This window comes from Mustela putorius, unplaced genomic scaffold (genome assembly GCF_011764305.1).
Source record: "Mustela putorius furo isolate JIRA1106 unplaced genomic scaffold, ASM1176430v1.1 tig00000854_pilon_pilon_pilon, whole genome shotgun sequence".
NCBI classification, from domain to species: domain Eukaryota; kingdom Metazoa; phylum Chordata; class Mammalia; order Carnivora; family Mustelidae; genus Mustela; species Mustela putorius.
Window position 1 is genome coordinate 3,102,536 of NW_025421496.1, and position 15,500 is coordinate 3,118,035.

At 42.7% G+C, this 15,500-nt stretch overlaps 1 protein-coding gene across 12 annotated transcripts in view; it reads right to left on the reverse strand.

Annotated features, from left to right (window-relative positions):
• The window catches only part of TLE4 (TLE family member 4, transcriptional corepressor), a 141,526-nt gene that overhangs the window by 14,587 nt on the left and 111,439 nt on the right, over window positions 1-15,500 (reverse strand). For all 12 annotated transcript variants that reach the window (XM_045085356.1, XM_045085355.1, XM_045085359.1 and 9 more), the window contains 6 exons: window positions 7,316-7,435; window positions 6,271-6,324; window positions 5,179-5,331; window positions 3,630-3,762; window positions 3,149-3,342; window positions 2,579-2,655 (listed from right to left, as the gene is read on the reverse strand). In XM_045085356.1, the coding sequence (XP_044941291.1) occupies window positions 2,579-2,655; window positions 3,149-3,342; window positions 3,630-3,762; window positions 5,179-5,331; window positions 6,271-6,324; window positions 7,316-7,435 (731 nt within the window). The remainder of the gene's footprint in view (window positions 1-2,578; window positions 2,656-3,148; window positions 3,343-3,629; window positions 3,763-5,178; window positions 5,332-6,270; window positions 6,325-7,315; window positions 7,436-15,500) is intronic.

Here is a 15,500-nt window from a genome sequence, read left to right on the forward strand (position 1 = left end):
AATTTACATGTCTTGACGTCCTCTTAATAAAGACACACCAATGACAGGAATGTAGAGTCTATTTACTCCAATCTAATTTTCTTGGGTCATTTCTGCCCACTACAGAAATGCAGTTCAGTTCAACTGCATAAGCACCTGAAAAGCTGATAATGACCTAGGGCAAAGCTAAACCGGAAATGAGGCTGCGGTTGACTGAGGAGTCCCATATGCCAAACACCATCCCAAACGCATGAGATATTATCTTACATTACTCTTACGCCCCGTCTGTCAAGGCAGGTGCCATCCTCGGTTTATAGATGAGCCAACTGAAGCTCCCCAAGTTAAGACACTGTCCTCCAGTTCTCAACTGGCAGAGTAAAAATTCAAATTTTGACCTGTCACATCCCAGAACTCAACTTTGTTGACCCCACCATGCTCTCTTTGGGACTCCTAATGTCATCTGCCAACTGCATGATGTGGCTCTATCACTCCCAGGAATGAAAATTTGCAACCATCCTCAAACCCATCCCCCTTCCCAAAAGAATCTCAACAATTTGATAATTCTGGGGGAAGAAAGGGAGTCCCACTCAAGGCTCAGAGAAATGCCTCCCGAATCAGACCAGCTCTAACTCAACAGTGGTTCAGATGGACCAAAGTGAAATCAAGACCGTCCTTCTTTACAGGCACCTAAGCTCCCTTCCCCTCTCTTCACCCCGCAGGGTTCGGGGCAGTATTGCACTAGTGGTTACACCACAGCCCTGGTGCCACAGCTAGTCAACCACATGGTAACTACACAGTACCTGAACATGGGATGATACCCTTTCCCTAAAGAAACCTCTCCTTCCCCACAGGTTCATGTGGAACTCAGAGGGATTTGAGTTATTTGATTAATCCTATGACCTTGTTATTTAATCACTGCCCGAAAGAGACCAAACTTTCACCTTCAAATACATCAGAGCGCTCAGTCAACAAGACTTCTAAGTCAGTCAACAACTATTTGCAGAACACACACAAATACACAGAACTTTATGGTAATGGGTATTTATACCTTTGATTCTCAGGGAACTCAAAGTCTAATTTGCCTTGCCTCCCTTATTAATCAGTCAAATATTTACGGAGCAACTTGGCTATGGAGCCAGCACTGTGATGCAACAGGGGAAGTTTAGCACAGAACTGTACCGAAGTAAGTTACACCAAGAAGTCACCTACAGGAAATAACACAGTGACAACTAAGCACCTGAGTGTACAGCAGCGAATAAAGAAGCAGTCAGAGATCGGAGAAGAAAGAAACGGGCTGGCTCACCTGTGCGCACTCTCTCCCCCTCAGTTAAAAAGTATGTACTGTGAGCACCAGGTACCAGGTACCACTCTAGGCACCGGAGCTACTCCTATAACCGAACAGCAAAGAGTTCTGTTCTGCTCTCACAAACTTACATTCAAGCAGGGAGAAGCAGATCACAGCTACAGACAGGTAGAAAAGAACAACAATGGGGAGAGGAAGCGAGAGAAGGATGCTCTTTTAGATAGGACTGCAAGGGCAGAATGCTCTAATAAGTGACACTTTAGCAGACACTTTTGAAGTGAGACAAGAAGCCACAGGAAAAGTGCTGCAGGAAGGACCAGTAAGACCAAATGCCCCGAGGCAGCCAAGCCACCAAGGAAGCCTTGGGGAGAAGGGACTTACTGGCTACTGAGGGTCAAGTGTGGGTAGCACAGGCTGAGGAGAAAGCACCAGCTCGGGGAAGCAGCACATGGACGGCGTGTGTGGAGACAGACAGGATGCCAGCGGGAAGAGCCAGGAGCATACACACCCGTGGGGAACTAGTAAGGCAGGAAGGGTCTGTGGGGATGCTTCCTGAAGACAGGAGAGAGGAAGCAAGCTAGGATTTTAAAGGAAGAGTGGTGTTATTTTATAGTCAAGTCTTTGTATCTGGGAAGATGAAGACAGAGAGCAGGAGAACCGTGCGTAGGTAGTCATAAAAAGGTGTGCGGGACTGAAATGGAAGGCTGTGGAATGAGGTATGGTGAGAGATTAGAATGTACAAGAAGAGGCTGGAAAAGCTGATGCGTGCGTTTTGCCTTCGTAACTCAAGGGGGCTGTGAATACAGATGCTCCAAATATCCAGCTCCTGGGACAAGAAGCCAAATAAGCAAAGCCACCTTTCCTATGAACAAAACTGAGCATAAGACCACACTTCTTTCTTTTCACAGCCTTTGAAGTTTGGCATGTCTTTTCCCAACACGCTCAAATTTTGAGCATCCAGGTTTGCACATAGGACGTTTTTTCTTCAAGGCAACAAAAGAATTCAGTAACAGACGTAGAGCAGACCTGACTGCTGGAGATGTCTCAGTAATTTGCATTTCCATATTAGAAGCTCAAGATTTTAAATTGAAAATACAAAACCCCACCTCATTACTTCTTTTCTTGTGTGAGAGAAAATGGAAATTCTTTGCAAGGGAAAAAATCAAACAGAAACAAAAAAAACCACATCGAGCTCCAGGAGCTCCCCTACACTGCCTAGCAGTGATCAGCCAGAAAGGCCGGCAAGGGCCTGGGGTCTGGAGCACGGTGGGGAGCATGAGGCTCAGAGGTACTCACGGTTTTCCTCCCGGAATGCCTGTCAGGTTCGGAGGTATGGCTGGTACGCGCATGTGATGGTGTGGATCAAATCCAACCTAGAATTTTCCCAAGCAAAACAACAAAAACACACAAAATTACATTAACTCATTTCAGCCTCCTCAATACCTCTCTAGATCTTGGGAGAATACAGACTTTAAATACAATTTTTAGAGGTACACATACAAAAGTATCTACTAATGAAAAGACAGGATGTTCATGACTTTAGGGGTAACATACCTGGGGATGGAATATACATGAAAAAAATTACTTGTTTAATTTTTGAAGTTTATGAGGGAAACACAGGGTTCACTACAGTCATGATCATTCGCTCTGCTCTTGTAGGTTTAAAATTTAAAGGAAACCTAAAATAACAAGGACATTTCCTCTCCTTAGAAAAGGAAATGGATCTCACAGTACAACTGCGTGTAGTTTAATTTACAGATGTGATGGGTTCCTCTACAAATACCTCAAATTATATAAACTACGTTCGAAAGTAACGTCTGGTGATCCTGTGGAATGGCTTGATTTTGTGAAGGCCCAGGAACATACCACCGGTGATCTCCCGTAGGCAGCGGCGGCGGCGGCGGCAGCTGCGGCTGCGCTCATCTGCGGTGAAATGTTGTGCAGCCCCGCGTAGGCGGCGCCGGGGCTGGTCAGCTCCCCGTTCATCCCGGCGTGGGGCACGATCCCGAACGGGGTTGGGTATGGACAAGGGACTGCCATCGGGGTCCTGAGGCTTGAGGCTACACACCAAAATGAAAGGAGAGAAGAGAAAAACCAAGAACACAGGAAACAATAAGGAAGTGAGGCATTAACATATACCTTTAAAAAAATAGGATCCAGGGCTCAAATTCGCTTAAAGTAATATTCTCAAAAGTCATTAAGGCGCTTGGTTCAGGTTAAAAAAAATAACTCTATCGCTTTTCAATACTGTTTATTACTACTCTTAAGGTATTGCACTGTTTAAATTGCTTGAATTTCTTTAAAAACATGAAGCATAAATACACAGAAAGCCCTTCTTATTACTAACCCAAGGGGTCGACTCCTGGTGGTTTTCCAGGCACAGGCCTCAGTCCAGGAGTGGAATTACTGCCTGGGGTGGGTGCATCGGTTCGTGGAGTAGGGGTATTGGACTTTGAAACAGGAGTAGTAGATTTTTCATTCTAACAAGAGATGGAAGAGAATATAGTGGCAGTCAGAACACAGTTTTCTTTTTGTTTTTTTTTTCCCCCTTAAGATTTTATTTATTTATTTGACAAAGAGAGATCACAAGTAGAGAGGGGAGGAGGCAGGCTCCCTGCTGAGCAGAGAGCTCGATGCACGGTCCCAGGACCCTGGGACCACGACCTGAGCTGAAGGCAGAGGCTTTAACCCACTGAGCCACCCGGGTGCCCCATAACAGTTTTAACAATAATGTTAAACGTTTAAAAAGACAAGTCAAAAGGAAAAGAGTAAGGAATGGAAAAAGTTCTTCAGGTTGGGCCTTTATTTTCATAATTAAAAAAGAACAAAACCAACAAACAGAAAGAGCTCCCTGAGACCACAAAACCAACGTTCAAGAGGATATAAACTGAAGCAGAATTTAGGGCAGTCAATGATTTCCAGGAAACTGGGTCTGAGTCAGACAGAGGCTGACAAATCATGACGTCCTGTGACCAAACACTTGTTGGCTGCTTTGATTTAAGGATGCTTGAGCTGTGTTTCTGGTAGACTGTTCATGTCACAAGTGGCTTCCTGGTTAATGGGTCCTCTTAGAACAGATCCACGCCCCTATGGTCACAGAGACCAGCACAGAGGAGGTGGCAATACAAGAAGGCCAGAAGGCCAAGAGAGAACCACAGAAAAAAACTTAATGTAGCCCCGTGCCAGACACATCCCCTTAACTTGCAGACAAACTGAAGAACTTTCTTTCCTTCAGTTGTGAATTTGTGAATTCAGAAGGTTATATGAGAACGGAGTCTTTTTTCTTTTTTAATGTTATGCTACAAGGAAATAATTGGCAAGGAAAAAGGAAGACACACACAAAAATGCAATTAACTACAGAGCCAAAGAAGAAGAGGGTATGGGGAGATTCTCCTGAGTTGCAAGCAATTTCATTTTTGCTTTAGTGATTTGTGGTGTTGAGTCAAGGTAGACTTTTGTAAATGACAGATTATTTCTTAGATAGGAAGGGAAAATTATTGCAGTCATATATAGCTTGGTAATTCAAACAAAGCTAGCAACAAAATCACATCCCAGCTGAAAACTAAATTTACCATAAACCATAGGTGATAAAACCATCTCTGTAAGCCCAGTGTGTATTTCTTCATCTTTGCTGAGACACGTTTCACTCAATTTCCCCATATTCCACCCCTGTCCTTGTAAAAACACTCATAAAACAAACATCTATCACCGCTAAGTCCGTAAACCCACTCTGTTCCCAAAGTACTTTTGTCAATTAAACTTGAATACTGAATGTACACATATATTTGGAAACAAGAGCCCTATAGAAAATGTGAAAAATACCGAATTTACAAAATATTCAAAGCCAATCATCTTGAAACAGGCAAGGCTAAGAACGATGATGAAGGACAGCTTACAAGGCTAAGTTCTTTGGATTTGGAGGAAGGAGTGCTGCTGGAGGACGCAATAGAGGCTGGACTGATGGGGGCATCTTTCTTGAGCAGGCGCGTCTTGTCCAGGCCATTCTCTCTCGGGGAGTGTGCTGGGCTCCCTCGAGGGGAAGACGGATCCTGTGAAGGAACATCAAGGGTACTAACGCAGCACAGCACATTCACAATGCTAGAGTACTTGAGTGTGGATGTTTCTAACGCAAAGCATGGAGAAGTGCAAAATGTCCCATAACCGATAACAAAAGACGTACCAAACTGCTAAAGAAAATATTTGGTATTGAGGTAAAAAAAAATATTAAATATTTATAGCACAGCTGGCCCTTGAACAACATGGGTTGGATCTGCATGGGTCCACTTATATGCAGATTTTTTGGGTAAATACACTATAGTACTAAAAATTGAATTTTCTCTTCCTAATAACATTTTCTTAGTAACATTTTCTTTCCTCTAGCTGTCTTTATCATAAGAACACAGTATGAAACATGTAACTTGCAAAATACATGTTCATCGACTACTGATGCTATCGTAGGCTATTAATAGTTAAGTTGTGGGGGAGTCAAAAGGTGTATGTGGCAGCATCGTGTGCAGACTTGCTCAATCACTCTGCTGTACACCTGAAATCAATGTAACGTTGTGTGTCAACGACACTTATTTTAAAAGGGGAGGGGGAAGTTACATGTGTATTTTCAACTTCTTGGGAGGTTGGTGCCCCAAAAAACCACTCCCCTACCTGCACTATTCAAGGGTCAGCTGTACTTACTCAAAACAAAAATCAGAACCCAACAGATCCACAGGTCCTCTGTCAATGAGATCTGCAGGATGACCCCATGTCTGCTGTGCATTTAAGGTGACAGCAAAACACACTTCTACTTTTATAGAATAGAATAACAATGAAAAAGGATCAATAATACATAAAATCAGTTATACATACATTTTTCAGGTAAATAAAAAGTGGGTCCCCTTTGGAAACGAAGCACACATTTTGAATACTGACTGCGGACTCCAGCTAGTCCCTGTTACAGTACAAGAGCAGGAAGCTGAACGAGCCAGAAAACGTACCTCGTTGGAAACGTCAACCACCAAATTGTCGTCACTCTTCTCACCATCGCTGTCCTGCATTGACAAGTGACAAGCATTACCTCCTCCCCCAGCACACACGCACGAGGGCCATATTCACCCCGGTAAGTTCAGACGAATTCCTCACAGCTTATAAAAATGAACTGCACCGAACAGTGCCAAACACTTTACAATGTACTATATTCTCTAATCCTCATGATGATGTTACAAGGTAGGTATATGAGGATTCTGCTTTACCGTTTAAACAACTGAAGCCTATGGCTTACTTGGTACTCCAGAGCATCTCGTGGAAGCTGGCCTGTCTGGGCTAAATCCTGCCTGTGGCTGGGTGTGATTTATTCTCTCAGTTTAAAAAACTGGGTTATGTAGTTACCATTTTAAAATTGGGAGGTTTCACAGCAAAGTCCAAACTTTCTGATTTTTTTGAGGCCTCGCAGTCCCGCAGGGCCTCACCACAGCAAGGGGGAGCAGGGGCTTGCCTGCAGCCAGCCCGGTGCCATCCAGCTTGCTCCCTTCACACTAAGTGACCCGAAGGCTTAGTCACTGAAGGAATATGGGCTTCAACCCATGTTAGCGACACATATGGATGCTTCTGCAAGTTATACTCCACAAAACTCTCTTTATTCCTCAGCATGAATTCATTTTACATGTTTTAACGGGGTTTCTATGATTTTACGTTTTTCCTTAACATTTCCAGTTGACCACAGAAAGTTCAACCACCTTGAAATACACAGAGGGAAGCAAATACATCTCTAGGAATGGTATTATAGGACACCCACGACATCTTCTATTAGCTGCCAGAAAAAGCACTCTGTTCCGACTCACATCCACACGTGCGCAGACCTGCACACACACAGGACTTGTGCTAGCCAACTGAGACGCAGCTATAAAGACAAGCACTATTTTTTTTTCTCCAAGTAGATGTTTTTTTTCCTCCTATGTTCTCATTTTGGTTGGTAATAGTCAAAGGGTAAAACGACTGCTGGAGTAAACTGACATCCCCCAAAGCAAAGGCAGAGGAACCTACATAGCGAGCTGCAATTTCCTTTTCTTCAGTTTTCTGCTTTTTGCTATCAGAGGAGTAGTCTGTGGAGTTTCTGTGCTTCTCGGCACCTCGGAAACTGGCAGACGGGGATACCGAAGAGCTCTGGAATTAGAAAAGAAAGCAGGGTTGAGAAATGACCATTCACTGAAGAGTGAGTTTTTCCCGCGCACTGTCGTTTTTGTTTGTTAATGTGCACCTGCAAAACTGTTAGGAGGAGACAGGAGAGAAGGGAGGAGGTAAAAGGAAGAGGGCAACATAGGTGGAGACAGAAAACCAAGAAAAAAAACAGGGAAGAGGGAATGCGGGGGAAAAGCAACAGACAGGAAAGAAGAAATGGAGACAGGCCCAGAGAGGGAGGCAAGGAACAGCAAATTCAGAAGACAGGATGGATCTGGTCCCAAGGATACAGAGATTACACTGGCGCAGCAGCTTCAAAGAGGTGAGAAAGGAAGCAGATAGAAAAGAAAATGGAGGAAGAGTCAGGCCCCAGCCGGCTCCAGCCCCAAGTTTGCTGGCTGATGGGAAGCCAGTAACTTAAGCCTGTCCAGAGACAGAGTATGCTATGTATCTCGAGAAAAACTAGTAATTCTTCAAAGAAAAAAGGAAGACAGGTACTCTTTGGGAATTTAAGCAACCAAAAAATGGTGATCCTGTGACACAAAGGTTCTATTTACGGAATTTTGCTAAGTCCCTTTTTTAAGGGCATGGAAGACTGAGTGGCAAATAATCATAACAAAAACGAAACACCTGCAAAAATTCACTTTATTCCTTTTTGACTCCTATAGTTTTCATGAACCTGCTCCTTTATATCCCTGGAAACCCTGGAATCCCCAATTAGGACCAGGTAATTGAGAAAGACAGTCCCTCCCTTGTGGGATCACAATCGGGAGCGAGCAGTGTCTGTCATTTCTGCTCTTCCAAAGAGCTCCCAACTGGAGGAGGCCTACACGCCAAAAATAAACACTGAAGCACAGAGAGTGAGTCTGTCGGCATTCAGGCCACGGTGATTACTACTGGGCACATGTAGACAGTATGAGGCTTAACATCATTTACGAGGAAGTGAGAAAAGCATCAACGAAAACTGGAAGCAACCTTATGAACTGGGTAGTGACTCAGTACAGGACAGACCACACAGGTGAGGTGTGAGAGACAAGCAGGGCTGACCTGTGGAGGGCGGGTTGAAAAGGCCAGAAAAACTAAGCCCCTCAGCAGGGCACCAGCGCCCAGCTCTGAGTGCTAAATTAACCCAGGCTGGGCAGTGGAAAGAACACCTGGAGATGAGAAAACAAGTTCTAGGAAGAACAAAGAATCACCACCAGACTACCTCTGCTTTGCATCTGAAACAATTCAGGAAACTGTTCCATAAAGCTCTTCCTCATTGATAGCTTCATTCTTCTCACATAAAACTAACCCCTTGTTCATTTTTTTTCTTTTATCTTAAGTCTGATGGTAATAATTAACATTTATGAAGATACATAACATTTATAAGGGCTTTTAAATGAACTATGGGAGGCAGTGCGATATCCAGAACTTTTGTTTCTATATCCCATTTCACTTCCATTGAACCTTAATGCCCCATTTTCTTTTGTGGCTAAACTTTTGAAGCCTATCAGAGGAAAATCAATGAACCTCCCCCTCTCCCCCACCAGCCAATGCCTGGGTCAGTTTCTCTACCAAGACATCACCCCCTAGTGGTCAGTTGTGGAGACAGCAGCTCCACTACTAGCTCCCAAAGCAGGAAGGAGGTAGGGGTCTGGTGTCAGGGGAAGATGGGAAGAACGAGTGGGTTCCCAGTGATAGGGCTGGGTACCTCTAAACCCTTCCTTCCTGTACCATTCTCTATCAGAGTCCTCAATGAATTTTCTATATCGGAGGCACCAAATCCTGAAACCATCCCTACTCATTCACCCTTAAGCTTAATAGCAGAAAAGATGGCAGACATCATTAAGTAAGGCCAAAGACCAAAGCAAAACATTAGAAGCCAAACAATTTTTTAAATCAGACAGCTTCTTCTTGTTTCTCTGCTGAGTTCCAATCCTCATTCCCACGCCATAAGACTTGGTTGAATGCATCTGCTTTGCTTTTATGCCATGGTCAGATTTTTGTGACCATTATTTCATCAAAATCATGCTTGCAAACATCATCCGTTAGCCCGCGACCTACAACATTTGAGGTCAGAACCCCATTATCTAGTCTGCCTCCACTCCAATCTATCCTCCACATTTCCAGGGTTCATGTTTCCCAAAGAGACATTCGACCACTTCTCACAATTCCTTAAAAACAACAACAACAAAATTGTTTTCCCACTGTCGATAGGGGAGGAAAAGTCCACACATTTCTGTGTGTGGCCATTTCCAAAGCCCTTCTCTCCACGCCCTAACCAGGGCCCTGGCCTTAGAGCTCAGCACTATGAGCCTGTTGTTTTCCAGTGCTCTGTGCATTTTCATTGTATCTGTAGCCTTTTTTCCCTGGCTTATGAGAATGCCCATTTCCCCTCAGTATCTTTTTGTTGAAATCCTTATTCTTAAGGACCAGCTCTAATGTCACCTTTTAAAGCTTGCTCAGATGCTGTCAGGCAGAATTAATCACTCAATTCTTCTTTGTTCCCTTAACACTTCGTTCACCCCGTGAGTAGAGCACTGGCAATCAATATGTGGCTATTTGTTTACAAGGCCACTTCCCACTACAGGCTGTGTGTTACTCGGGGTGGGGGGATGGGGCGTGGGACCTGGCCCAGTGAGCATCAGAGAACTGCCCAGAAATGTTTCTGAACATAAATGAGCAAAGATTCCTTTTGAACTCCTCAATCTTAACCTAAAATTCATATAATTCCCTTTCAGAAGACCACTCGGCTGAACAGTTACACAAGAAACCATCCACTACAGTAAGATCGGAGTAGTGCCACCCCTGGGGATTAGCTGCACAGTCATGTCTCTTCTTCCCCTCCACTCCTCTACCTATTTCCATGTGACTTCATCCTACTCATTGGCTATTTTACAAAAATAAGAAAAGAACTGTGTGTTTGTGTGATTAACAGCAACCTGAGCCGTTAATTCTGAGATACTCTACTGAAAGTTATTTCCAATTTGTCCAAAAGGAAAAACTGATTTTTAAACAATTATAAGATACTTTCAGAAAAATTAACACTAAATGGTAATACTTATTTAGTTAGATCTTTATGCCTATTTATTGACATATATGTACAAACAGCTTTACTTTTCCTTAACTGGTTGTTTCTGGCTCTGTGGGCAGTATTTTATTTGTGAAATTTTACCACAGAACAGAGTCATATGTTGGAGTTTCCTGGTAGAATGATAAAGTAGTTAATTATCACTAGCATTTAAAGGTTAAGCTACACAATGGGCACTGGGGCAATCAGCAATGTTCTAATAACATAATTGCTCTGGAATCAAATTGGACTTGGCACAGGCTCTCGTCATGAATCTTACAAGTCCACCATTCTGCCACTGGAAGGCCACTTGGATTTTTGCTGAGCATGTGAAGAGGAAGAATTAAGTAAATACTTTTAAAGACAAAGTCTGGTTTTACTAGAAAATACTTTTGGTTATTTCTCTATCATTATTTTAAAAGCTTACCTAGGTTAGGTATTTCCTTAGCTCACTACACAGGAAATGTAGTTGGAGTTGCATCATGACTCTGGATCAATCTACAGACTTAGAAACATTTTCTCATTACAGTTGGATCAGGTGAGTACATCGGCGAATGTGTTAAGAATGGAGGGCCATTAACAGTCAGACGCAGAGGCCAATCAAGACAAGGCCAAAGACCTTACATCTGAATGCTTACTACAGAGCTCTGCATTTTTAAAAATGAAACACTCTTATTACTGGGATAGTAAAAAGAAGTTTAATGAAAGAAAAGAAAGAGGGCAGACACGGACAAATGAGAAGAAAATACTAAAAATTTGTTAAGTCGTCTAAGACGGAAATCCCAGTTGCTTTGAAAGCAAAAGATAAGCTTTAACAGAGTTACTCCTAAAATTATAGATCACATTTCATCTCCAAATGAGAAAATTCTAGGTCCTAGTTTGAAACCCAACTAAGATTTTACAAAAGGTTACTGACCAAGTCAGACAGAAAATGGACACCTCCAGCAGCTGAAATGGATAGCCCCGCCCTTTCACCTTTCCTCTTCTGCCACCCCAAGATCAAAGATGACCATGTATGACAGAGAGTTCTATAAAGTACACACCCTCCCCCCAAAAGAAAACAAGAGGTAGTGTTGTTACAATTAGCTAGTTTTAATAACAGGTAGCACAGATTTTTACTAGCAGGCAACAGCATCTGTCTGGAGTCAGACTGCTTGTCTGGATTTGAGTCTAGAGTTTTCCACTTAATAGCTGTGTAGCCTTAGGGATACTGCTCAGTCTCAGTCTCTGTAGTCTGAGACAAGAATACTCCACCCACTCCCTCCCGGAGCTGCTTTGAGGACCAGCTCAAAGAACCTCCATAGAGTAGTACAAGGCACAGTCCCGGACCGATAACCGAGCCCCTCCGCAACAGCAACTCCGCACTGGGGCTGCGCCGCACGCCACTTACTACAGAGCTAGTGTGGCTCTTCTATTTTAAGCCTCACATAAGGACTATTCTCGGCATCTGTGTAGCCCTGCCCCTCAGCACAGATACACAGATGGTCCATAATGATAGGGCTTCAATAGGCTGCTATTAACCAAAACACATCTCCTTTCAACACAATAAGGTTTTGGTTCAATACGGCAGGCAGGACTATAAATACCGCCTCCACATCGGACTTTCTAATTCGATTTCAAATGCACATCAAGCTAATTCGGCTCGCCATTCGCATAAGTTCATATGTCCCTGCCCACTTGCAAGATTCCAACCAGAAGGAATGGTTGGACAACCATGACCAGAAACTCTAAAACTCACTTGTTATGTTGTGTCTGTTCATCAGCTACAGCCTCCCAACACCCCATCTACTTGGCACCAAAGGGTAAATCCATTTTCAAACAGATCAAGGGCATGATGACAGGGCAAGAGGTACCACAAAAATCTGGCCAGGGTTTTGCCCTCCCCTTACAACTGCTGTCCAGGCCTACTTTACTCAAAACCAGCCCAGTTTAGAAGATAAATTAATACTGCTAGTCAAACTGCAGTTCATTCAGTACAGGAATTAGTTTGGGTCAGGGACAATTCAGAGGGAGCTGGGTAATGCCAGTGGGGGAGAGCAGGACGGAGAAGACAGGCTCAAGAGGCCTGTTGACCCTTGACTGATGCCATAACTAAAGTCCTCAAGCATCATTTCCTCTGAACAACAACAACAGCAACAAAACATAGGACTAAAGCAGAAATGAATATGGTTGACACTCTCAAATTCAGAAAGGCCAATATAATGCCTGAAATCAGCCTGAGATCAGGGGGACTCAGCCCACTCTCCTTGCCAAGCAGAAGGGCCTTCAGTAGGAGCCCGACAAACATGAGTCACGCTGGGTCAATTTGTTTACTAGTCCTCAAAGCATTTCAGAGTTACAAAATACTTTCAGCAAGTTCCAAAATAGAAGTAATATCCTCAATAAACCTATATATACCAAACAAACATAGCACAATACCCCAGTGCACTTTTTTTTTTTTTTTAAGATTTTATTTATTTGACAGAGAGAGATCACAAGTAGGCAGAGAGGAAGGCAGAGAGAGGGGGGAGGCAGGCTCCCTGCTGAGCAGAGAGCCCAATGCAGGGCTTGATCCCAGGACCCCTGGATTATGACCTGAGCTGAAGGCAGAGCCTTTAATCCACTGAGCCACCCAGGAGCAACCCCCTCCCCAACCGCCTCCGCCCAGTGCATTTCTGATTGAGGTTTTATTATATAGTGTTACACTGGATGTTTTCATTTCTATTCATTTAGTTATTAACTAATAAAACATTTTAATATTTACCATCCCACCTATTAAAAAAATAACCAGCAGAGATAGAGAAAATAATCCTCAGTTGGGAAAAATTAGAAAATAAAAATCATTTGGCTGAAATACACACATCTTACATACTGACTCATAACACATGCAAATTTATGTAAATTAACTTAAAATTTATAGCATGCTCGTGGTGAAAAACCTGAATATGGTAGGGCTCTAAGCTAGTCACTGGTGTCAGTTTACTGCTCACGACAGTAAGACTTTTTAAAAATAACCTGCTTGATTAAGGAAGTCATTAAAAACACAATCTGTATATAACCCTCACAGAACTTGCTTCTTCCAAATTAACATAAATCAAAATTCACCTTCAAAAATGACCGGGACTTTCTGAAGACCTGCCCTTGTTAAAATATAATCTCCATATAAAATAATGAATCTGTTCTTAATAAATGTTTCACCTTCTACAACATGTCATGAACAACACGCGCTTTAAAACGTTCTCTTGTTGTCTTTGTCTTTCTGCTTCTTTCCTGGTAAGAGACACTTGGGGCAAAATAAATTTCTCTGGCTGATAATCAAAACAAGAGCTGAGAGAGGAATGATTAAGAAGAAGAGAGGCAGTATCCACAGTGGTTATGGTATGGGTACAAGGTCAGACAGCCCTGGGTTCCAGACTAGGTTGTACCACCAGCTGTGTGACCTTGGACAAGCTAAAGAACCTCTCTTAAGCTTCCAGTTCCCCAATGGGCAAAACGAGGCTATCTGCTTAGAACGTTGCCCCCGAGATAGAGTATGCATGTTGGGAACGCAATAGCTAGCATCATGGAGAGCTCCAATTCCTATGCGAATGTGAGACCCCTACACAGTCTCAGTCTACTTAGGGGCTCCTTCAACAAGTATCTACTGAATACCCACTAAAGTACAGAAATACAAAGATGAATGAAATCTACACCTTGCTGTCCGGAAGGCTCGATGAGTTAAAAATACTGGAGTACAGAAGTCCTACATATTTTGTGCTTCATGCAGTAAACTATACAGTACTTCAATAGTCAGTCATTCATGTTTTGTTTCCATGGCCTCAGCATTATGTATTACTTGGTCAGGAGAAAATGCTATAATAATTTATAAGGTATCAATAAAATTGATTTTAAATTAGAACATTATCTTAATGTCCTCCTGGGGTTTCTTGACTGTTATTTCCTCTTCCTGGAATAAAGCTGTTGGCTCTACCCCAGAAATTTCATTAAATACGGTTACTTGAGCTGGCGAGCTGAGCTGCTGGAACATGATGCTTTGACACCAAAAATACAGGTTTGATCCTTGTGTAGGCACTTTAGTTTCCCTCTGTTGACAGCCAACTGTCTGCTCTTGGTCTGAACTGCTTGGTCACACGAGCAAGCAACTGGGAGAATGAGAAGGGACAAGTACATCCCCTCACCACTGATGGAGAAGTGAGCCCACAGATGGTACGTCAAAGTCCCATCTTTTAACCCAGCTAATCACCCCAAAGCCACTGCATGCCCTTGAATCCAATGGACCTCCTTAAAGTTCACAAGACCTAATGTTCCTACATGCATTTGCTCTCCACCAAGAATTCCTTTCCCTCATTAATAGATACTTTATAAATCTTGTATGTACTTTGTAAAGTACAGACACGTGCACCTGTCATTTCTTTCTGGGATTTAAAAAAAAAATTTTTTTTTTTTTTGTATAGCACCCATAAAATTTATCCTAGATCATTCTTCACCTACCACCTTATAATCAATGTTACTATGTCTCACTGACAAGTCTGACCTGGTACCTGAGGTTAACTGAACTAAAACAAAAAGGGGGGGGGAGGGCTGGCAAAAATGTCCTTCCTTAATTTTCTGGGAAGGGGAATTGACTTTAGACCTGTAGTTGCACTGTGTTCTGTTCCTGAATTGAAATATCAACACATTTCTAACAGCTGCTTTGAAAGAAACTGGAGTAGAGTAGCTGCTCAGAGAAAATAAGTGACTCAGCTTGAAGACTTGGCAAGCTCTATCTTAATGGACCAGAATCCTCATTTTAGTAACTATTAAAATTTATTGGAAAAGAAAGTCTTTTCATGTTGCTATTTTTTCCAGTAAACTGTTTTAATCTATCTGAAAGGCTAAACATTTTTTTCTTCCAGAGAGTGTTAACTCCAAGAGCCTCATATATATTCCTATGTATTATGTATGCAAATATACTCTACAACATCGAGGGTAATTCAGTAAGAACAAAGATAGGCAACAATAGTATATCAACTTAAAGGG